We start from the raw sequence: 23,421 nt of genomic DNA, 5'->3' as shown, positions 1-23,421 counted from the left end.
CACGGCTACCATTAAATGGAATAGACCGTAAGGTTTTTCAGAAATGGTTCTGGTTCTATTGGCAGTTTTCGAGTTCATATTGAATGTTGCAACCAAGGACAGAGGAGACATGTATACACAGGGCAGGTCTATTCTGTTCCTGCTTGAGGCCCATCATTTTTTGCATGAGCTGCTGTACTCAACTTATCAATGGCTAAGCGGCAAATGACTGAATAGGTCGAATCCTATGGCTATCTAAGACTGCTGGAATTTTGAATGTGAAAATCACATGGATGAAAGCTAAAAGGATGAGGCTGAAATAGTCCAACCCAGCATTCTGACCGAGCAGCCAGAAACTCCAGGCAATGTATTGTGCATCAAACAAATTTCAATGAGCAAATATAGTTTCCACAATCCGCTTGTCATTCTGTATATTTAGGAAATGTCAACATTTCGATCATTCGCTTTCATTCAGAATTTTACTTAACATAAATGAATGCAACAAGCAAAACATTGGAAAATACTTTAATTTTTCTAGAATAGTTAAAGAAATACCACAAGGAAAATCAGTCATAAATGTCCCATACTTTACCAATAACAAATGCAGTTTACTCCAGAACGATCATATAGTGCAAATAGGTTTCATATTCACTTGCATACATTAACAAAAACCTTAATCTGAATAAGCCATTAGGTTTGTTGTATATGACGATTCACAAGATCAATAGCAAGACATTCTTTCTCGTATCTTAAAAGGGGTCGACCACTACTAGGAGAACCCCATCTTGATCAAAATGTTTGGCCCCATAAAATAATGAAGCTTAAACTCCCCCTCAAGTGCCAGCAGTACCTGCGGTGTCAGCACTTGCAGTCCCAGGGCACCCATGCGGTTATGACACGTGACGCCAGCGCACAATCAGTGTTGGCGTCACTGTATCCCTCTTCATGTTCGATTTGTCCAAAGATGAAGTCCAGGCTGCAGATGATCTCGGACTTCCTCTTCCTGCTCAATTCGGCAGGATGAGGGGACAGTGACCCAGCGCTGATTGGGCGACGGTGTCACATGTCATAACAGCACGGGAGCCCTGGGAGAAGGAGTGCTGACACCGCAGGAACGGCGCCAGCATAGGAGGGGACTAGATGCTGTATTATTTTATAGGGGCAACGCGAGGAGTATGAGAAGAATCTGTCCAAGTAGTAGACAACTTAAAGTTACATTCACAAAAAATTAAACCTCTGAGGCACACAAAATTCTTCCCTCCAATTCACATATACAGCAATTTTTAACCCAGACTTCAGTCTGATGGATTAGAGAGGTTGTTCCTACAAGTCTTCACATATCTCATCTAATTGACAGGTTAGAATAGTAAATGGGGTCGTCATTACACCCTCTATTACGATCACAACAGAATCCAATTACATTATAAGTAAACTTAGCAATTATCTTTCTTCCCACTGTCTGATATGATCGATTAAGATTACACATGTAAGTAGCGCAATATACCACCTCCGCCATAACTTTCATAGTAAAATTACAATACTGGTAACAAAACTAACAAGACAACAAAGGCGCAGAGTGATAATGTACTGGTTGGAAATCAACAGTTAACCCTCTCTGGCCACTTTCCCCCTGCAAGTGATGGTAAGCGATTTGGCCTTCTAAAGAGCCATTTTCCATAAACCTGCATAGGGAAATAAAGTAAGGGTGACTATACAGCTTACAGCCAAACTAGCGGACAGAAAAAGAAAAAAAATTGCTCCTCATTTACTCACACACATAGCTATTAGGCTCAGAGTAGACAAAACCCCTGTTAGTGATGACCTCTTTCAAGCAGTTAGAAAAACATTGAGCATTTCAATTTAAGTGGCCAATCCTTCTCTCCCCCGATATAATCTGCAGGGAGAGTCGGGAGACCCCCACACACTTTATGGTAGGAAGGTCTGGTTGACTTTAACATGCATGGGGAAGTTTCGATACCACAAATGGAATCACAGCACATTCCCAGTTTTTAGCTGGATCAGAACACTAATGTGTATGGGGCATCCCAAATCTCCATGTCAGAGTATGGGTCAGAAGAAATAGCCAATATGTTTGAATAGTCTATAGATCCCTATACACAGATCTTGATGCTTCTTGACTCTTCCCCAAAAGATGTCGGGGGGATGATCAAGATGTGAGTCACTACTTTTGCTCTAGGCAAGATAAGCCACGCTCAGAGGAGTCTTACAGCATGTTTCCAAAGGGATAGGAATACTTGGCAGATTGGGGAGAGATTTGGCCATCTATTGTATTTGAGAAGCTTACAAGTTTTGAGTACATTTTTTGTTTTAAAAGAAATGAATGGTGCTAGAACAAGTCAGATGTCCCTTGTTCCATAGCTAAATTCACTTTAACATGTTTTAAAGAAGTACCATTTGCTTGCTTTCAGAGGTGCACAAAAAAAATTGCACTGGCAACACTTTGGCAAAAATCAGCATCAATACAACAGATTTAACAACAAAAATAAAGAAAAACATGCTCTGAAGAAACAGGTGAGCTGTAGGGTATGTCAGACAACATTTCTTAAAAGATTCTTCATTGTGAACGTGAAAAAAAACACCAACTATAAAACAATAAGAGACCGAGCTAGAGCTTAGAAGATGCATTGATGACTATAGTTGCATTGTGACAGACCTGAAAATACTGTCCGGAATGAGCTTGTGAACATGGATTCCAGGGAAATCACACTGTAAAGACTGAGCTCAGTCCAGGTATAAATAGATACATATCTTTCTCCTATATATATATATATTCTTATATCTTTATAAATATTGGCAGCAAAAGTTTTACTTTCTGCTCACAGTGGTGACTCAAAGTGGCAGCCAACAGAAAGCACCTCAATATTTCATGGCAGTGATAAAGCATAGTCAGTTATGGAGCCTGGAATAAGTGAAAAACACAGCCACCCAGGTCGTCTTTAGACAAAAAAAAAGTGCTTACGAAAGAAAAACAAGATGTTGGAGGCTCATCTTATGCTACGCCATGTATGTTTTTACCACCATCTGTATGGGTTTCTGGCAAACTGGACATCCCTTCCGAGTCTTCTTAAGATTGCATGCACACCGAAAACATGTCACCAAGTGGGCTGTACGCCCATGTACTACATTGCCATTACGTGGACGCCGGTGGCACAGCTTGCAAGGTTCTGATAAGGGACGAGTAGAGTCCAGTGACGCTTCCTCAGAGGCAAGAAGAAGGTCTGAGCTGTCCGAAAGTGTTCGGACATTTGATGCCAGGTCTAAGGGCTCCAAGAAAGGAACTTGAGATTTGTTATCACTGCTTCTCAAACGCACCATGGGGGCAGAAAGTGTTCTGCGGCAGTCGGGAATGTCAATTCCATTTTTCATATCCAGGGAATTCGCTTTTGCTGACAGAGTGGGTGTAGAGAGGGTATGAGTGAGAGGCGGACAGTCTGCATACCAATCCTTCCGTAAAGCCCAGCAGCGGAAGCAGTAGCGTTTTGCAGGGGAATTAAACTTATGGCAACTGGTACACTGCCAGCAGTCCTGAAGAGAGACAAAAATGAGGTGAAAACTTATCCATTAGATCATTTAAAGTGTTGTCCAAAAACATGGCTGCTAAAAACAGCACAACAAACCCCAGGTTGTGTCTGACTGTAGATCAGCTCAATTGAAGTAAACCCAGCTGAGCTACAATACCACTCATGACCTGTGGACAGATGTGACATGGTCCCATTTTTCCTCATCAGAAAGCTAAATATAAACAGTCCAAACCTCAGATGTGATTTCTGTATCCGTATCACTCAGGCTTTGTGTGTCCTCTAAATCATCTCCATAAATTGTCAGCTCGATCACCTGAAGGGCACAAAGAACAGAAACAACTCATGAGCTCAAAAGAATCATGATGTGGATCTGAGTCTCAATTCATATTAGAACTAATCAAAAGAAGTGATGCAAAAAAAAAAAAAAAAAAAACATGGGGAAGCCAATTATTCCCTGAAGAGAATGAAAAGAATGTAGGGGTAGGTGTGCTATAAAACTCACTTTCTTTCCTTCGCCATCTATCACATCTTCACCCTCACTATCTTGAGACTCCCGACTTTCCATTTTCACCTCCACATTAATTTGATCTGACCGACTGTCATTTAGGAACCAAAAGTCATCGGTGGTATCTGACACAAGGGCTGTATCTATGTCCTGCGAGGTGGAAGAGAAGGTTCTTCACACACACAAATGGTCACAGTACATAAAATATTCATTAAAGCACAATCAGAGAAAGTCCTAAACACATTGTATGCTGAAATTGCTCCAACGTCAATCACGCTTGCCCAAACATACTAATTTAGTGATAGCTCACAAGCTGTATAACCCAGGGTAGATTAAAACAAAGTTGAGCTTTTCTTTTTTTTAATCAAATAGATTTTTATTCAGAAAAGCATATTAGGATACATCTTTTCCGAAAGCAATCATTTTTCACATAACAACCCGGTATAATAACTCCCCCCCCCACCCAAACCCTATTAGACTGCTAGTATTGTCCATATAATCTTCATCTGCAGATAAAAATAAAGGTTAGTAATATCCTTCCACTATTCGTAGCATTACAGGTAGCACCCCACATATTCAATGTGCCTCGAGCCCCCCCCCCTCAACATATATCCAAAACCCTAACCAAACTCTAGCCATGGCATCCATAGCTTTTCATATAACACCAATTTCCCTCTTTTTGTAAACCCCCTTTTCAAGCATAATGGTATTTTTCACATATTTGAGATATTCTCCTCTCGACGGCGGCTCCTCTGGTATACAATTTCTCGCAATCACTTTCCGAGCCATATAGAGTAGTCTGGCTATTGCTGTCTTCATAGTACTATCCATTCTTATCTCTTCCACATCACCCAACAAGCATACCACTGGGTCCTTTGGAATCTCACATCTGTACGCTCCCTCTACCAGACACAAGACCACCGTCCAGAAAGCAAACAACCTCGGGCACGTCCACATCAAATGGAATATACCTGCACCTTTGTTTCTGCACCGGGGACATTCAGACGTGGGTTTTAGTCCAGCCTTGAACAGGACATCTGGGGACTTGTACACTCTGTGTATTATATAGAGCTGAGACAATCTATACGGTTCACTCAGCGACAATTTTGTGATCCACCCCAGAGCAGATTCCCAGCTCTCATCCTCCAAGGGGCCCAACTCACCCTCCCACTTGGCCCTGCCACCAATTGGGAATTGCAATAGGAAAGTATGTAACAGATCTCCATACAAAGAGGATAACCCCACTTGTAGACCCTTTCCACATACATACTCCAACACAATATCCCCCTGAATTTCAAGATGGCTACTCTTATTCTGAGCTATGAATGCGTGCTTCATCCGAACATACTGGAACCCACCTGAAGCTATGAGCCCAAATTCCGATTGTAGCTGAGAAAAGGATTTCAGTCCTTGTGGGTCCACAATCTGGAAAACAAATTGGATCCCTCTAGCCTGCCATTCCCCCAGTCCTCCCATGGTTCTGAATTCTGGTAGGTATCCCAAATTGGCGAGAACCGGGTCAGGCCAGTAACCCCCTGAATTTGTTTAACCCTCCTCCAGAGTTTATGTATCAGAGATAATGTGGGGAAATGTTTCCCAAACACCCCCAGTGAGCCATCCTCCAAACATTCTACCACTGGACACAGATTTGTCAGTTTTTCCAAAATGTGTTGTATCCCGCCAGAAGTCACCTCAAGCGCCCACCCCCTCAAGTGCTGGCACTGGGCTGCAAGGAAGTATATTTCAGGATTAGGCAAGGCCAGACCCCCCCCATCCTTAGGGTGTTGAAGGGTTTCCAATCTAATACGAGGGTGTTGCTTCCCCCACATCAATCCCCTGAACAAGACGTTTATTTGTCTGAATTTCCCCTGAGATATCCAGACAGGTGCATTATGCAGGATATACAATATTTGGGGCATCAGAATCATTTTAATTAAATTAACCCGGCCCACTACCGACAAGTGCAAACCAAGCTCCTATTTTCGCCTTGAGAGCACCTAACATGGGGGTCAGATTTTTATGTAAATAATCTGTGATTGGCAGCGATACCCATATTCCTAAATACTTAAATTGATCTACTATTTTAAGCCAGCCCTCCTCTACTGTTCTCCTTAAACCCTCCATTGTGCCAAAAGTGGAGCTTTTCTTAATTGTAAAGGGGCCTTTAAAAAGGGATATTCGCTTTGGAAAATCTATTAAAGTGAACCTGTCAGCAGGATTGTGCTGGGTAACCTACAGTGTCAGGTCAGCGCCGTTATACTGATTAAGATACCTTGGCTGATGAAATCTGTCTTGTGGTTGCTTTTTAATCTTTGTTTTCAGTTTTGAGTTACTGATATGCTCGTGTTCCGGGGCGGCCTGTGAGGGGGGGGGGCTTCATAATGAAGACTGCCAACAGGTCACTGATCCCTTAGTGACCTGACCCCTATTTTACATAGTTCTATGCAGTATGTTTAACAAAAAAAAAAATTCACATTTATCAGGCAGGCACCGTTGGCACCTGCGCTGTGGCATGATAAGGTGGATATATGGCTGTTTTTGTTTTTTTTAGAAATACAGTTTTGTTAAAAAAAAAAAAAAAAAGGTTGTTCTTAATCAAGGTGGCATCGGCGGATACTCATGTGCAATAGCATCTGTCGTGTTCCCAAAGAAGCTACTGCACAGGCGACATCATTTTGCTAAAGAAAAAAAATTAGGCTCCATCAAGATGGCGCCAGCGCAGTAGCATCTTTCCGGTAGATGCACCATTTTGTTTTAATAAAATTTTTTGTTTTCAAACCATAATTCTAGGCAGAATGTAAATTGGGGGAAGGGCACTGAGGGATCAGTGACCTGTCATATGCCATACAGATGAATATGAAAGCAGAGCACGACATGAAGACCCCCCCCCCCCCCCCCACAGACCGCCCAGAAGCACGAGAGTGTCAACAACTGAAAATAAAGATTAAACAACAACCACAAGACGGATTTCATCACCATGGTATCATTGTAATCAGTATAATGGCACCAACCTCACACTGTCTGTAGGTTACTCAGTGCAATCCTGCCGACAGGTTTAATTGTCTGAAGGAGATGTTCTCTGTAACCGCGTTTTACTACCTTGCTAACAGATGAAGATGCTGAGCAGTGAAACCTCTATTTCCCAGGCTGCATTGCATTACCCTGTGCCATGCCCCCTAAGTAATGACCATGAAAAGTAAATAAAAAGATCCTCATCTCTTGCTGAACTGTATGACGCACTAGATACAACTGTCTAGATTAAAGAGATAACCATTCAAATCTTGAAAATTGATAATTTTTTAAATTGTCAAATTTCTGATATTTTTATAACAAAATGTAAAACATATCAATTGAAATGTACCTTTATCGTAAAGTATAATGTGTCATGAAAAAATAATCCCAAAATCTATGGGATATGTTGAAGAATTCCAGAATTACTATATAAAGTGACAGATGTCAGATTTTAAAAAATCGGCCAGGTCACTAAGGGGTTAAAGCCAAATTTAGATCTATTAAAAATACATTTACATAAAAAAAAAACACTAATATCCAAAGTATTACCTGGTTTGAAGGGATGTCGGTAGAACCATTACCAAGGGGACAATAATTTGTTCTCAGATTCCCCAAAAACCACCAAGGTAAACCGGCAATATCCCATTCTTCAAAGGAGAGGTCCAACTCATCCTGCTTTAGAACTGGATTTTTATCATCTATAACAGACAAATGAAAGCAGAAATTCTATGAAATTTACAACCATACTCAGCCTTATGACTATCACTAGGGTACTGGTTTGGCATTGCTTGTTATAATATAAAGATGCCTTTGTGAAGTACAGTATTCAGATGTACGGGACATCTTGTTCTCCAGACTCCATTTTTGTGCTTGCGACGCCATTTTGTTGTTTACGAGTTAAATTTTGTAACTTAACTAGATGAAAGTTCATGGTTGTTATGAAACCAGACTGTTCCAGCTTGTACAAGATACGAGACTCTGAAGAATGTGCTATTGTTCCATTTTCTATGTCACGCTAGGGACATATTCCCATTTTCTTGCAATACTATTGGTTTATAAAGTGAATGTGTCACGACGATGTTATTGGTAGCTGAGTACTTCGCATAATTAAGCAAAATACTATAAAAAGATGACATAATAAAGGGGCTTAGTGATCTGCCTTGATCCTCCCATACAGAGACATCTCCGTGTGATCATTCCCCGTTAGCAACATCCTGTGAATTAATTTGGAAATCACTTGGTCAACCGTGAAGGGTTAATTTAGCCCTCCCTCAAAAGCTACCTCAACACCTTCACCTTGAAGCAATTCAGACCCATGAGCACTATACGGGCTCCTATGCAAAGACCATAGGTTTCTAGGATATTCATTGGAGGTTCATTTTGTGAGCAGCAACCCGATAACCCCAACACTGTATATAGAGAAATGTGCAACATTTTTAGCCAAGAGTGAAAAAGAATGCTGCAAAGTAAAAAAATGCTATAAAAAAAGAAGGGTTAGTTTATTTTTTTATCGATTAACAGGATGCGAAGTGAATGAACAAAAGAGAAAACAAATTAAAAAAATTTGGTGCGACCGTACTTCAAAACTGCAGTTTACTAGGTACACTTTTAATGTCGGGGATGGTGTAGGATTACAGTCAGGGGTATGAGTAACCAATCATCGAACAGGTGAGAATGAGAATCACTTTCACATGCAGGCTGAAAAACAGTAATTAAAGGGGATTGAAAGAGCACGGAAGGCGTTCCAGCTTCTGGCAAAATATCTAATCTTTATTTAATGAATAAAATTCCATTCATGAACCGATGGGAGAATAAGTTCCACGTTTCGAACGCAATCCTGCGTTTTGTCAAAGCCTGATGGGAAAATTTAACCATCAACCTTAAATATCCCAATGGCCAAATCCAAATGGGGATACAGCTCACATGCTATATTAAGGGCTATGCAAAGAATTCGAACCAGCAGAGAAAAACAAAGAAAACCACTAAGAAATAAAAAGATGAACAAATACAGACAGAAATGCAAACCATCCTAAATGAGTAATTAAAGGGGTTTCCTGGCATTTTAATATTGATGGTGTAACTTTAGGAAAGGTCATCAACATTAGACCGGTGGGGGTGCTGGACGGACGTGCCGACATACAAGGATGAACAACACCGTCAACTGTAAAAGTGTCCACAGCAGGGTGCTGCAGATCCACCCCTATTCAAGTGAACAGCTAATCGGTGGGTGTACTGTGTCGCACCCCCACGATCAGATATTGTGAATTTATCCTAAGGATAGACTAGGAGTATAAAAGTTAAGGGCAACCATTTTAACGGCAACAGAAACAGCTGTGTAGGAAGCTTAAAACTGGGTGAGAAACAGCTTAGTTAACGCACCTTCTGTAAGTGGATTACGAGATGAAGATATAACCCCGATGTCTGAGAATTCTTCATTCCTAGATTCATCAAGCTAAAAAAATGGAGAACAAAAGGCAAACACTTTAACACCATTATGACGATACTATTCAGAAGAGATGCAGCAATTTCATACCGGCCACCAACCAAATGACTCAGGAATGTGAAGAGATTCAGTTTGTTTGTGTGTTTTTTTTTTTCTTACAGTGGTTCAACAAGCAGCACTGATCCCCACAATGATCCCTTCTATGTAAATGATCTGCATAACATTACATACACATTAAAATCTGGAGCTATATTTCCTAGTTGTGAATAAAAGTTTACTTGGATGTTCATAAGCATTGTTAAAGGGGCTATCATGTCATCAATACATTTGCCAGAGCTACAGGGTAGTTCATCAATAGCACATCAATGGGGATCGTCTCCCCGCACACCCACCCATCAGATGTTATTTGCTCCGGGAGGACAAACAATTCAAAAGAGGATAACAAGCGCAGCTCCATCCAAAGTGTAGTGGCCGCTGCCAAGAAATGCTCCACAGCTTGGATTCTTTACCACTGATGCTGTGCTAGCCACTGCGCTTTGAAGAGACCCGCTGAGTGCCGCTCTATTCAAAGTGTTTACATTCTGCCGCTGATGGCACAGCTAATCGATGGATGTGTAAGGAGTCTGAGGCCCACGCCAATCTGCTATTGAAAAAGTATCCCGTAGAAAGGTCATCAATAAATATGTCCAGACATCCCCTTTAAAAGGACAATTAATTTAGGTGTTCAATTCTGATCTCAAACTGCCATCCTGCCCCATGTCATTAAGCAAACAGATTGTACATAAAAAGTATGGTGGCCGGTTAGAAAACTGCTGCATCGATCTCAGGTCCGAATGAGGCACCGAGAGTAGAAAGGGAACAGAGATGGGTAACTCTGTCCCTGCTCCGTGGACTCCAGATGAACCTGAATGGTTTGTAAAAGCGGTCTGGAGATCCAACGCTGGCAGGTACAGAGAAGGGGGGGCTCTGTACAAGGTCAAGAAACACCAGGCTTTACCTTCTGCCGCTCCAAACCGCCCGTATCCTGTGTTTGGTCACTTGAGGGACTTTGAGCAGCATCTGTAAATCGGATAAAAAAAAAAAATATCCCTTCCCCAGTAATATATGTGCTTATAATCCAGGTTGTGTTAGTTTGGCTATGAGAAACGCACACAGGGAGCCCTAAAAGCATGATTACAGTAAGAGGGCCTTGCGTACTTTACCTAGGTTGCAAACAAGCTATAAAGATCCTGAGGTCAGCTGGACTGTAACAGTAAAAAGTGTAAAATACATTTATGGACTTCACATCAGTCCTACAGGAAACAAACAGTGTCTTATCATGGACTAGAATGAGAATATCAGGACATTATTACAGCTCTAGAAAGCACTAATTCTCTATACAGTGGTACACACCCCATGGTAGTGAATGACTCCTATTATGCATCACTCCCCTGCCCCTGAAAAAGACCCATTACTTCAGGCAATAGGATCTCGCTCCAAAGTGGTGTGGATTCACACCCAGAATGGACAAGATCCAAGACAAGCGAGAAGGATCATTTTTCCCCAAGGAAAGCTTTACTTTATCCTTCATCTTGATTGGGTCCTGAGTAATTAGGTTAATCTCTAACTACAAAGTTGAGCAAGTATATAAATACAATGCTTTAAGGGCATGTCACACTAAGAGATATCGCTAGCAATATCGCTATAACTAGTGACGTTATAGCGATATTGCTAGCGATATCTCTGTGTCTGATACTTACCAGCGACCGGCTCCCCCGCTGCTTATCGCTGATCGCGCGAGAACGTTCAGGACTGTTTCTCGTCGTCAGCTTCCTGTGGCGCTTCCTGCTGTGAGGACGAGCGACGCGTGGAGCCGGGCGGGAGGACGCAGGATCGCCTGGTGTGACAGGTAAGTAGCGATCCCCGTCCCCAGCGATGTCGCTAGTGAGATCTGCCTATGTGGCAGCTCACTAGCGACCACTTAGCGATGTACCAGCGATCCTGACCGCGTCATATCGCTGGTCGGGATCGCTGGTACATCGCTAAGTGTGACAGTACCTTTAGTGTACAGTCACATGGACAAACTTTGCACTGTGGATTTTTTTTTCCCCACTGATGCAAGAAAAATTGGAGTCAAAATCCAAAGAATCTGCACCTAATATATGTGGATTCAATTTTCTGTCAATTTCACCCCAATCCATGGGGAAAAACTGCAGCATAAAGCAACAATCTAAATTTAAAAATCGATAGCGTGTGCCGATTTGTGGATCCAAGGCTCTTATTCTCTGCTGCGTGGGGGATGAAATGTGGAAAAATCCACCTTACTACAAAACACAACGTGGATTTTCTGTCTGTGAATGTGAACAGAAAATCAGCGTCCTATTTGCCACGTGCAAGTTATTTCTTAATGCTGTATGGGTAGGTTTTTTTTTCTCTTATTCAAATCTAAACTCAGAATTCTGCTAATTTCCAGTTAAAACGCAATGGTTTGGGGAATCCAAGGTTTATCTCACAGAACAGACAGGTCCAACTGTCAGCTTCGGGGGTTGCATGTCATGTAGCAGAATCTACATTTGATTTCTTTACATCATTTATTTAGATCCTATTTTGTAGCTCACATCGGCTCTGACAAACCAGTTTATGCTTCCAAGGACAAAACAGCAGAATTATAAAACTATCAATGGAAACAAAACAAAAACCTCAAAACCAATATATACACACAGTTTGTAACATTGAAATTTCAACATGAAGGAAAAGCTAAAGGAAAAGGTACTGTCCAGTTTCAGGTACAACAGCGGTGACACCTTGTCGCACTGGTGTACTGAGGTTAATGGCACACAACGCTGAGCTCAGTGACTGGCAACAGCGGTGATGTGCACCGTTCGTGTGATGTCACCACATGTGTCGAAACACCAGAACATCAGTACCTAACGAGCTTGTTATTTTACACAGTTTGGGGTGATCTGCAAATGATAAAAATGTAAACCAAATTTTCAAAACATCTGTACTTATTGTCGAGTATAAGCACCATTTGCAGATATACACGAACTTACATTCCTTAGTTGCCAAAGAGGTTATTCACGGTTGTTTGAATATTGTTCTTCCACACAGAATACACTTGGGTGTACAAATCATTAAGATCCTGCCGGCAGCTCCCATTGCAATTTCCAACCAATGACATCCCAAATGTGTTTAATGGGAGACAAGTCCGGAGACGGGGCAGGCTATGGTAGTACATTTAGGCCACAGAGCTGCTCATAGCACAAGTAATATGCAGCTTGGAATTGCAATTTTGAAAACAGCTCCTCCAGACACTTTGGAGAAATGACAGTAGCAATGGTTCCACGACTGATCCACTGTGCACTGCATGTGAAATCAGAAATCACATAACCTTAAGGTGGCAACCAATCTTAAAGCATCTGCACAACACTGGGCTACAAGCCAAACGTCCAACTAGAGATGTTTCATTGACCTCACGCCACTGTTCTCAAAGGCCATCATGGTACAGAGTCAGACGGCAATGGAGGTCTATTCTTGTTATCAATGAGTTGCTTTTTGTCTTGGATGCAATGATAGCCAGACATTTGTCTGGAGACCAAGTGGGCAATGCCATGAAGATGCCTTCACGAGGGAAAATCATACTGGTCCTACTCACAAGGCTATGGTATGGGTTGGCATAATGTATGGTGCCAGACCCCTCTAGTCTTCATTGCATATACACTGCAGCTCAGCATTACATTAATTGGTCATGGAACCAGTTATTTAGCCATTTCCACAAAGTGTTTCAGATGTTTTTAACACAATGCCAGGCCACATGTTTCTCTTGTTACTGTGAGCAACCTGTGTGACCAAAACATGGCCTCCAGCGTCTCCGAACTTGACTCCCACCAAAAACATATGGGACATAATTGGTTGGCATTTGCAAAGGGAGCTGTTAGCAGCAGATTTTGAGGATTAGTGTGCTTAAGTGCATTTAGTGTGGCAGAACATTAGAGAATCAAGATATTGTGAGAATCGCTTTAATTTTCAAATCGATATTTCCATAATTCCTTGACTTTTCCTTCTTGGTTTTGCAATTTCAATGTTGAGTGTAAATATAGGGAATTTGTTGTGGATTGTGCTGCAGGTTTGCTTCAGATTTCATTCTATAAAAAGTAAAATTCAGATTGAAAAAAATACAAAATAGTGGATTTTTCTGTATGGATAAATTCTGTAAAGTGTGGATTGTGTCTTCAAAGCCCCATCCACATATATTGCACTGTAATTCACTGTCTGCAATACAAATTTGCCATGTGAGGACTTACCCTTAAGCAAAGTATTCTCAAAGATAGGCCCTGTTCACGCTACCATCAAGATCTTTGTGAACACACAGGCAAGTCAAGGAAACTTGATGGAGAAGGCTAGTAGAGGTCACTGGAACCTCACCTAGCTATTTGAATATTTTCAAAAGCAAAATTGAAGGAGTCATGAGGTTTTAAACTTGTAAAAAAATGTTACTCATGCCACTTAGTTGGGGCCCAATTGAATGATGGAACCACAGGGCAGAAATGTTAGAAGAGCAGTTTGACTTCAAGGTCAATGGTGAATCAAAAAGCAAAAAAAGGGGCACAGTCCAACCAATGAAAATGATACTTAAATGAGAAAGGTTGAACTTTGTCATTCTTCAACCTAACATTACCTAGTAAGTTTGATAACTTACCAATGTATTCCCATTAGCTCAAGTGCCCTGTTCTTTCGTTGGCAGCTCCAGACCAAAGTCCTTGCCGCTGGGCTGTTTCTTGCGTCAGCTTGTGACTCAGACAGTAGTTAGTAGGGGGATGCTTATGGCTAAGGCCGGTTTCACATTTGCGCTTTATGGCGCTGCGACGGCCTGCGCACGGCCGCCGCTAAGCCCCGCCCCCCCATCCAGTCATCTCCTCCTACTAGCGCACATGGACGCTTGCGATCTGCGCACCCTATCTTTAGCATAGGGTGCGCAGATCGTGCGCTAGCAGGATTTTGCCGTGCACTGCGCACTTTTGAAGGTGCGCCGTGCGCGCCGAAATGCAACATGCTGCGTTCGGCACACACGGGCGCACCTTCAAAAGTGCGCAGCGCACGGCAAAATCCTGCTAGCGCACGATCTGCGCACCCTATGCTAAAGATAGGGTGCGCAGAGCGCAAGCGTCCATGTGCGCTAGTAGGCGGCGATGACCGGATGGGGCGGGGCTTAGCGGCGGCCGTGCGCAGGCCGTCGCAGCGCCATAAAGCGCAAATGTCAAACCGGCCTAATTTGTACAGCTAAACATATCTTACTATTAAATGTTCATGTAAAGAGACCTTTTACAAAGTCAAAAAGGACTCAGTTATTGCTTTTATTACCGCTACTCCCCGAGTATTTATTATATATTTTAATCTGATATAAGCTGCCAGATATATGGGCCTTTGGATTTACCGTAATGCTGATTTTTATGGTCTTTAACAAGTGGATACTGTTTGCAGGACAGCCTAACGACAAGCAGTTAGAGAACCTGTGACGCACCCACTTGGCAGAAACCATAAAAATTAGATCTAAATTATGTCCAAATCTATGGAACACAATATTAAGGGAGAACAATGGAAATTAAATAAAAGCGAAAACTAGGCACTGATTCCAGGCCATTTCTTAATAAAGGAGGTGGTTTGTGACTCTCTAATAAACCAACAATCACAATTTTTTTTTAATACTTTAAATTCATTTTTAGGAAATTTGTCTTCATTCCTGTAAAAAAAAAAATAAAATAAAAAAATACAGTAAAAATAAAAATGCAGTAAGTGGCCTCAAACCCATGCTTTTCAAGAAGATGTAGCCAAAAATGTGACACCATGACTTAAAATAAAACAAACTAAAACCGCTGTGAAAACTTTGCATTGCTTGCAGTATTATTCCGTTTTCTCATTTGCTAAACTGCTGAAAAAATTGACATGCTGCAAATTTCAAGAACGTTGCAGTTTTCGAATTCAGTCAGGAAAAAAAAAAAAAAACAAGCGTGTGCATGAGATTTTAATTTGCATAAAGCAGAAAAACGCTGCTTGTGAACATAACCTGAAGATGCCCAAATCTATGAGACCGCATGACTCATTGATGAATCTGGTGCATTTTAAGACTTTCTAGTCTAAATGTGCACTGCCTAAACATTAAATTAGCACTGATACACATACCCCAGGTTTTGCAGACCTTTAGGGTGTATTTACATATTCACCTGTGACTGTTTTGGGGTCTTGCTATGAGTCTTGCTATGGGTCTTGCTATGGGTCTTGCAGCAGAGTGGGTTGCTTTGCAGCACTTGAAAGTGAAGTCATCTCAAAAACAATGAAAACCAACTTGTCTGACTACATCCTTAAAAAGGTACTTTTGACCCTGTGTTAGCCCTGGTTAAGCGAGATAAGCGGATTAGCGTGGTCCTTTTCACGGATTGCTTGAGAAGTAACAAGGACACATTTATTCAACCTTTTACGTAAAGAATCTACGACACCAACAGTAAATAGGCAATTGGTCATGGGTCAGGATATCCATGGGGCAAACGTCAGTGACCCTAACAAACTGAGCAGAAATAGTTACCTGTGCAAGAAATACGTTGCAGATTCTTCTTTAACATTTCATACAACGGGCTGAAAAAAAAGATGCATGAATCACTAGAAATCATAATTTTAGCACTTTGCCTTATAAATTTGCATACTGACTCAGACTTGATCACTCATACAAAGGTGAACCCTATAACAAGTCTAAAGACATTAGAAAAAAAGACAAACAATTACAAAGAATGCAGTGGCCATGAGCACTCAGGTTCTGCATATGAGTTAAACTATAAAAGCTCCCATTTAGAGTAAGATTTTAATGTTTTAACCCGTTCACGATAAGGTAAACGTACGTCATATGTCATGTCCCTAAGTTCGATCTTTCCCAGCACATGATGGATTATTTTATCAGCCATTATAGGTCTCTAACAGCCACAGGCGGAAGATAACTCCACCCCCCGGCTGTTAACCCGTTAAATCCCCTTGTAAATCTGACAGCAGCATTTAAAACTTAGGGGCCTATTACACACTGTAAAAAGTGAAAAACCTAAGCCCTCAGAGCCCGATATTCCAATAAATGAGAACGTTAAGAGTCTCAGTAAAATGGCAACAAAAGCACTTAACACTTAAGAAAAAAAAAAGTATAAGTTTGATATCTGAGTAATAGTAATGACAGAACCATATTGTCAGTTTTACCATGACGTGAACAAGGTAAATAATTATGAAACTTTTTTTTTGCAACTTCAATGCACTTGGAATTTTTTTCAGATCTTCCAGTACACTGGAATAGTGTCATTCAAAAGTACAACTTGCACTGCAAAAAACAAGCCCTCATTACTGTAGTAATGGAAAAAAATAAATATGGTTCTTGGGGGGGGGGGGGGGGGGGAAAGAAATCAAAGTTTCTATGTCATGAAGGGGATAAACACACAGCGATGACACAAAGCCCAATACCTAGGGTCCTTGACAGAAAATGTCGTAATGCCCAATAGCTTTCCAAGTTCGTCCGTGCCACAGTGAACGATGTGTTGTTGCCGCTTGTCATACAATTGTTTCACCATGATGTACTGTCCCAGGAAATGCATAACCTATGGAGAGAAAAACAGTGGAAAAATGCATAAAATAGAACGGAAAGACACTGACTGCTATATCATGTGCCCTTATTCTGCACTTTAGACAATAGTCTATGTGTCGTATGCAAATCCTACTGTGCGTCAAAAAACAATACACATTACTGAAATATTTTTTGTTGACCATTATCAGGGCTGAATATAGATGTGCCATGTAATAAGAAATTAAAAAAGTACTGTTATGGAACATCGCATTTTTATTTCCAAAGAGAGAACAGTCACCCTGGACAGATCAGCACTTCGTATTATTAATTTTATTATTTATTTATATAGCACCATTGATTCCATGGTGCTGTACATAAGTATAAGAAAGTGTATTATATACAATGCCAGTGCTCGCATGTACACCACAACAGACTACCAACACTGAATGCCCCCTTATGCAAGAATACAGTGGAAGCCAAATTTATGAATATATCTATCCAGGTTAAAGAGTGGCAAATAAAATCCCTAATAAATATAATTTATTGAAATCTGTTTAAAACAAATGACAAGACAATATATAAAACAATGAAATTCAGAAAAAGGGCAAGCAATAGTATCAGTGGTCAGGAAACGTTTGCATCAATACATAAATGTAATTGTAATGAAGGGCATAGAGCAAATAAATGTGGAGACGAATAATGAGTGCGGACAAGTAATCTATAGATACTGCACAATGCATGTAAAAGGGTAGCCTCAGTACTGAAGATAATCATTTAAGATGAAGTATAAAAAAGGTTGTCCACTATTTGGACAAGCCCTTCTCGATATGAATGTTTGCCTCCATTAAAATAAAAACCACCCATACTCGCCTCCCAAGCCGGCGTCGTTCCAGCATTCCCAAGGGGTCACAAGATTATGTCAAGTGAGCCCTGCGCTCAAATCAGCGCCTGGTGTCGCTGTCCCTGCCTTAGGACATACAAGTACTCAAAAAAGAGGAAGTGAGCGGCCAGCCGTAGCCTTCACTAAAATACTAATAGAATAGCATAATACCAAAGCTGAAGACGACAACAGTAAAAAATTATAAAACATGAAGGATACAAAAAGGCCAATATAGAGGGTTTCTGGTCAGTGAAGTTTAAGCCAGTCGCCAACATGATGCCACTGGTACAACAGAGCACGTCATAACATCCCACCGTGCCGTACAGCCAGAAGAGCCAGGAGATGGCAATCACACAGTGAGTTAGTCATGAACATGCCCCAGACGCGAAAACTCAGGTGCATACTGATTTAATCATATTACGATCATGAACAGTATCAAAAATAAAAATGAATATGCAGACTTTTGTGCCTGTACCACAAAATGAATATAATACCATATAGAAATATAAGAGGTACGAGTAAATATTCAAAGTACGTGAATATATGGCAACCCAGAAGCACTGGAAGGCAAAAAGTACATAGATCTATATTCAGTGGTTGGCACTGCAGCCTTGCAGCGCTGGGGACCAGGGTTCAAATCCCACCAAGGACAACACCTGCAAGGAGTTTGTATGTTCTCCGCGTGTTTGGTCCCACATTTCAAAGACATACTGATAGGGAACTTAGATTGTGAACCCTTCGGGGACAGTGATAATGTCTAAAACGTTGTGGAATTAATGGTGCTATATAAATGAGTAAAATAAAGTAATAATGCATGTTGCAAATTTATACAATGTGATTTTCTGGATTTTATTTTGGATATTCTATCTCTCAATGTTAAAAGTAACCTACTACCCTTAACCCCTTAATCCCATATGACGTACTATCCCGTCCATGTGCCCTGGGACTTAATCTCCAGGGACGGGATAGTACATCATAGCAATCAGCGGCGCCCACGTGGTGAGCGCCGCTGATCGCGGCCGGGTGTCAGCTGATTATCACAGCTCACACCCGGCACAATGTGTCAGGTGCAGTCACGGACCGCCCCCGACACGTTAAACCCTTGCACACCGCGATCAAACACAATCGCGGTGTAGCGGGGGTTAAAGGGAAGCATCGGCAGGGAGGGGGCTCCCTCCGTGCTTCCCTGAGCCCCCCAACGGCAGCGCAATGTGCAGCGCTGCTGCAGGGGGCTCCTTCCCTGCAGGCCCCCGAATCCAAGATGGCGACGGGGACCTTCGGGGGCCTGCAAGGAGCCGGCTTCCTCCGTGCCTGCAAAGCGCAGGCATGAGGAAGCCTGCTGCACTGCCTGTGGCAGATCGCTGATCTGTCACATTGATCTATGATGTGACAGCGATCTGTCACAGGACAGTGATGTCCCACCTGGGACAATGTAATAAAGTTAAAAAAAAAAAGTGTTAAACATAATTAAAAAAAAAAAAAAAAAAAAAAAAAAAAAAAAAAAAAAAATCGCCAAATAAATTAGAAAAAAAAAAATATTCCCCTAATAAATTTTTTGGAAATAAAAAAAAAACAAACAAAATAAAAGTACACATATTTGGTATCGCCGCGTCCGTAACAACCTGCCCTATAAAACTGTCCCATTAGTTAACCCCTTTAGCAAACCTCTTAAAAAATAAAAAAAAGAAGCAAAAAATAGATTTAACATACCGCCGAACAAAAAGTGCAATAACGCGTGATCAAAGAGACGCATATAAATATCCATGGTACCGCTGAAAACGTCATCTTGTCCTGCAAAAAATGAGCCGCCATACAGCATCATCAGCGAAAAAATTAAAAAGTTATAGCTCGCAGAATAAAGCGATGCAAAAATAATTTATTTTTTATATAAAATAGTTTTCATTGCATAAAACCGACAACATAAAAAAAAAAAACCCGACCTAAATGAGGTATCGCTGTAAGGCTGAGTTCAAACGTGGCGTTTTTTCCGTGTTTCTGCGGCGGTTTTAACCGTGCGATTTTGCCGCGAAAAATAAGCATCCCATGCATTCCTATGGGATTCCGCAATGCTGTGCTAATACTGCGGGTTTTACCACTTTGCAGTAAAAAACGCAGCATGCTCACTAATTTTGCGGAATCGCGGCGATCCCGCACCCATAGGAATGCATTGTTCCGCTTACTTCCCGCATGTGGCTGTGCACACCATGCGAAAAGTAAGGAGAACAATTGCGGATGGTACCCACGGTCCGGAGGAGAGGAGACTGTCCTCCGGGCTTTGGGTACCATATCCCTGTAAAAAAATAGGATTTAAAATAAAAAAATGGTGTTATTCTTACCTTCCGATGTCCCGCACAGCCTTCCCGCCTCTCTCCACGCTCCTGTTCCCAGTAAGCCTTTGCGAAAATGCCCGCGATGACGTCCGTGATCGCGAAGTCTCGGTCATTCGCGCAATGTCACCGCGAATTACCGCGAGACGTCACGATCCCGCGAGAACGGACGTCATCGTGGGCATTTTCGCAAAGGATTACTGGGAACGAGAGCGTGGAGAGAGGCGGGAAGGCTGCGCGGGACGTCAGAAGGCAAGAATAACACCATTTTTTTTTATTATTTTTTTACATTTTATCTTTTACTACTGATGCTGCATAGGTGGCCTCAGTAGTAAAAAGTTGTTCACACTCGTTAAACACTGTTTGACGAGTGTGACCAACCTGTCAATCAGTTCTCCATGCGATGCTACAGATCGCTTGGAAAACGCTAGCATTTTGCAAGCTAATTACGGGAAAATCGCGGGAATTTAAAATGCGATTTTCCCGCGGAATGGATTTCCGGAACTCTCGCGGTAATTTCCGCGAGAGTTCCGCTACGTGTGTACTTAGCCTAATCGTACCGACCCGAAGAATAAAACCGCTTTATCAATTTTATCGCACGCGGAACGGTGTAAACACCCCCCCCAAAGAAATTCATGAAACGTTGGTTTTTGTTCATTCTGCGTCCCAAAAATCGGAATAAAAAGCGATCAAAAAGTATCACGTGCCCGAAAATGGTACCAATAAAAACATCAACTCGTCCGGCAAAAAATAAGACCTCACATGACTCGGTGGGTCAAAATACGAAAAAATTATAGCTCTCAATATGTGGTGATGAAAAAACTTTTTATAATAAAAAGTGTCTTTTAGCGTGTGACAGCTGCCAAACATAAAAACCTGCCATAAGTAGTAAATCTAACCCCCCGTTATCACCCCCTTAGTTAGGGAAAAATAATAAAATTAAAAGAAAATATATTTATTTCCATTTTCCGGCTAGGGTTGGAGTTAGAAATGGGGGATTCCACTGTTTGGGCACATCAGGTGCTCTCCAAATGCAACATGGCGTCTGATCTCAATTCCAGCCAATTCTGAGTTGAAAAAGTCAAATGGTGCTCCTTCCCTTACAAGCTCTGCCATGCGCCTAAACAGTGTTTTACCCCCACATATGGAGTATCAGCCTACTCAGGACAAATTGCAAAACAACTTTTGGGGTCCAATTTCTCCTGTTACCCTTAGGGGGAAAAAAAAAAAAAAAAATGGGAGCAAAAATATCATTTTTGTGGAAAAAAAATGATTTTTTTATTTTCACGCCCGGGCGTTGTAAACTTCTGTGAAGCACTTGGGGGTTCAAAGTGCTCACCACACATCTAGATAAGTTCCTTAGGGGGGTCTAGTTTCCAAAATGGGGTCATTTGTGGGGAGTTTCCACTGTTTAGGTACATTAGGGGCTCTCCAAAGGCAACATGACACCCGCAGACCATTTCTTCAAAGTCTGCATTCCAAAACGTCACTACTTCCCTTCCGAGACCCGACGTGTGCCCATACAGTAGCTTTCTCCCACATATGGGGTATCAGCGTACTTAGGATAAATTGGACAACAACTTTTGGGGTCCAATTTCTCCTGGTATCCTTGGGAAAATAAAAAAAAATTGGTGACTAAAAGATCATGTTTGTGGAAAAAATACGATTTTTTTATTTTCACGCCCGGGCGTTATAAACTTCTGTGAAGCACTGGAGGGGTCAAAGTGCTCACCACACATCTAGATAAGTTCCTTGGGGGGGGGGGGGGGGGGGGTGTCTAGTTTCCAAAATGGTGTCATTTGTGGGGGGTTTCCACTGTTTGGGTACATCAGGGGTTTTCCAATCGCGACATGGTGTCCGATCTCAATTACAGCCGAAAACGTCAAATGGCGCTGCTTCCCTTCCGAGTTCTGCCATGCGCCCAAATAGTGGTTTACCCCCACATGTGGGGTATCAGCGTACTCAGGATAAATTGCACAATAACTTTTAGGGTCCTGTTACCCTTGGGAAAATAAAAATTGGGGGTGAAAAGATCATTTTTGTGGAAAAATATGATTTTTTAATTGAAACGCTGTACGTTATAAACTTCTGTGAAGCCCTTGTGGGTTCAAAGTTCTCACCACATATCTAGATAAGTTCCTTGGGGGGGGGGGGGGTCTAGTTTCCAAAATGGGGTCACTTGTGGGGGGTTTCCACTGTTTAGGTACATCAGGGGCTCTCCAAACGTGGCATGGCGTCCAATCTGAATTCCAGCCAATTTTGCATTGAAAAAGTCAAACAGCGCTCCTTCCCTTCTGAGCTCAGCCATGCGCCAAAAAAAAAAATTGAACCTAAAGTATTTTTTTTGTAAAAGTTAAATGTTCATTTTTTTTTTTTTTTTTTTTTACATATTCAAAAAATTTTTGTGATGCACCTAAAGGGTTAATAAACTTCTTGAATGTGGTTTTGAGCACCTTAAGGGGTGCAGTTTTTAGAATGGTGTCACTTTTGGGTATTTTCTATCATATAGACCCCTCAAAGTGGCTTCAAATGTTATGTGGTCCGTAAAAATAAAATGGTGTTGCAAAAATGAGAAATCGCGGGGATCCATGGAAGCGTTTCAGAGTTATTACCTCATAAAGGGACAGTGGTCAGAATTGTAAAAATTGGCCCGGTCATGAACGTGCAAACCACCCTTGGGGCTTAAGGGGTTAAAAATATACACTGTTCATGTCTGTCATGGGGCAAACTTACAAAGTCAGCAAGGGATCAAATATTGTAATTATTTCCTTCACTGTAGGCCCCTCAAAGTCACTTCAAATGTGAGGTGGTCCTAATATATTTAAAATTGTGAACGGAGCCCAATAAACCAGCTACTCATGTATTAATAAGCCACAATGCTGTTAACACTTATTAGCTCTTGGAAACAATATCAACATTTTCGATGCAATATTCAGAAATGATGAGGCTCAGCAAGGGGTTAGACATCACTAAATGCTTTATTGCCTTCATTCCTCCACAGCAACAATTGCAACTAAATAAGTTATTAAAATGCACAAGTGTTTCAAATAAGTCACAGAGCAGCCCCAGGCACTGACATACTAGTAATGAAAGCGCAGTGTATTTAATACCTTGCTGACAGAACCACTCTGTTCTAACCTTCACTTTTTTTAATATATGGTAT

General features: G+C 41.5%; 1 protein-coding gene across 3 annotated transcripts in view; it reads right to left on the bottom strand.

Annotated features, from left to right (window-relative positions):
• Positions 1 to 487: 487 nt before the first annotated feature.
• The window catches only part of MDM4 (MDM4 regulator of p53), a 73,290-nt gene continuing 50,356 nt past the window's right edge, over positions 488 to 23,421 (bottom strand). For all 3 annotated transcript variants that reach the window (XM_073587169.1, XM_073587171.1, XM_073587172.1), the window contains 8 exons: positions 16,952 to 17,085; positions 16,041 to 16,090; positions 10,479 to 10,540; positions 9,418 to 9,490; positions 7,588 to 7,736; positions 4,024 to 4,176; positions 3,754 to 3,834; positions 488 to 3,525 (listed from right to left, as the gene is read on the bottom strand). In XM_073587169.1, coding sequence (XP_073443270.1) covers positions 2,995 to 3,525; positions 3,754 to 3,834; positions 4,024 to 4,176; positions 7,588 to 7,736; positions 9,418 to 9,490; positions 10,479 to 10,540; positions 16,041 to 16,090; positions 16,952 to 17,085 — 1,233 coding nt within the window. In that variant the 3' untranslated portion in view covers positions 488 to 2,994. The remainder of the gene's footprint in view (positions 3,526 to 3,753; positions 3,835 to 4,023; positions 4,177 to 7,587; positions 7,737 to 9,417; positions 9,491 to 10,478; positions 10,541 to 16,040; positions 16,091 to 16,951; positions 17,086 to 23,421) is intronic.

This window comes from Dendrobates tinctorius, unplaced genomic scaffold (assembly GCF_039654945.1).
Source record: "Dendrobates tinctorius isolate UK_male_01 unplaced genomic scaffold, ASM3965494v1 ptg000098l, whole genome shotgun sequence".
Lineage (NCBI taxonomy): Eukaryota > Metazoa > Chordata > Amphibia > Anura > Dendrobatidae > Dendrobates > Dendrobates tinctorius.
The sequence above is the reverse complement of the archived record's forward strand: the minus strand, read 5'-3'. Positions and strand labels throughout refer to the sequence as shown.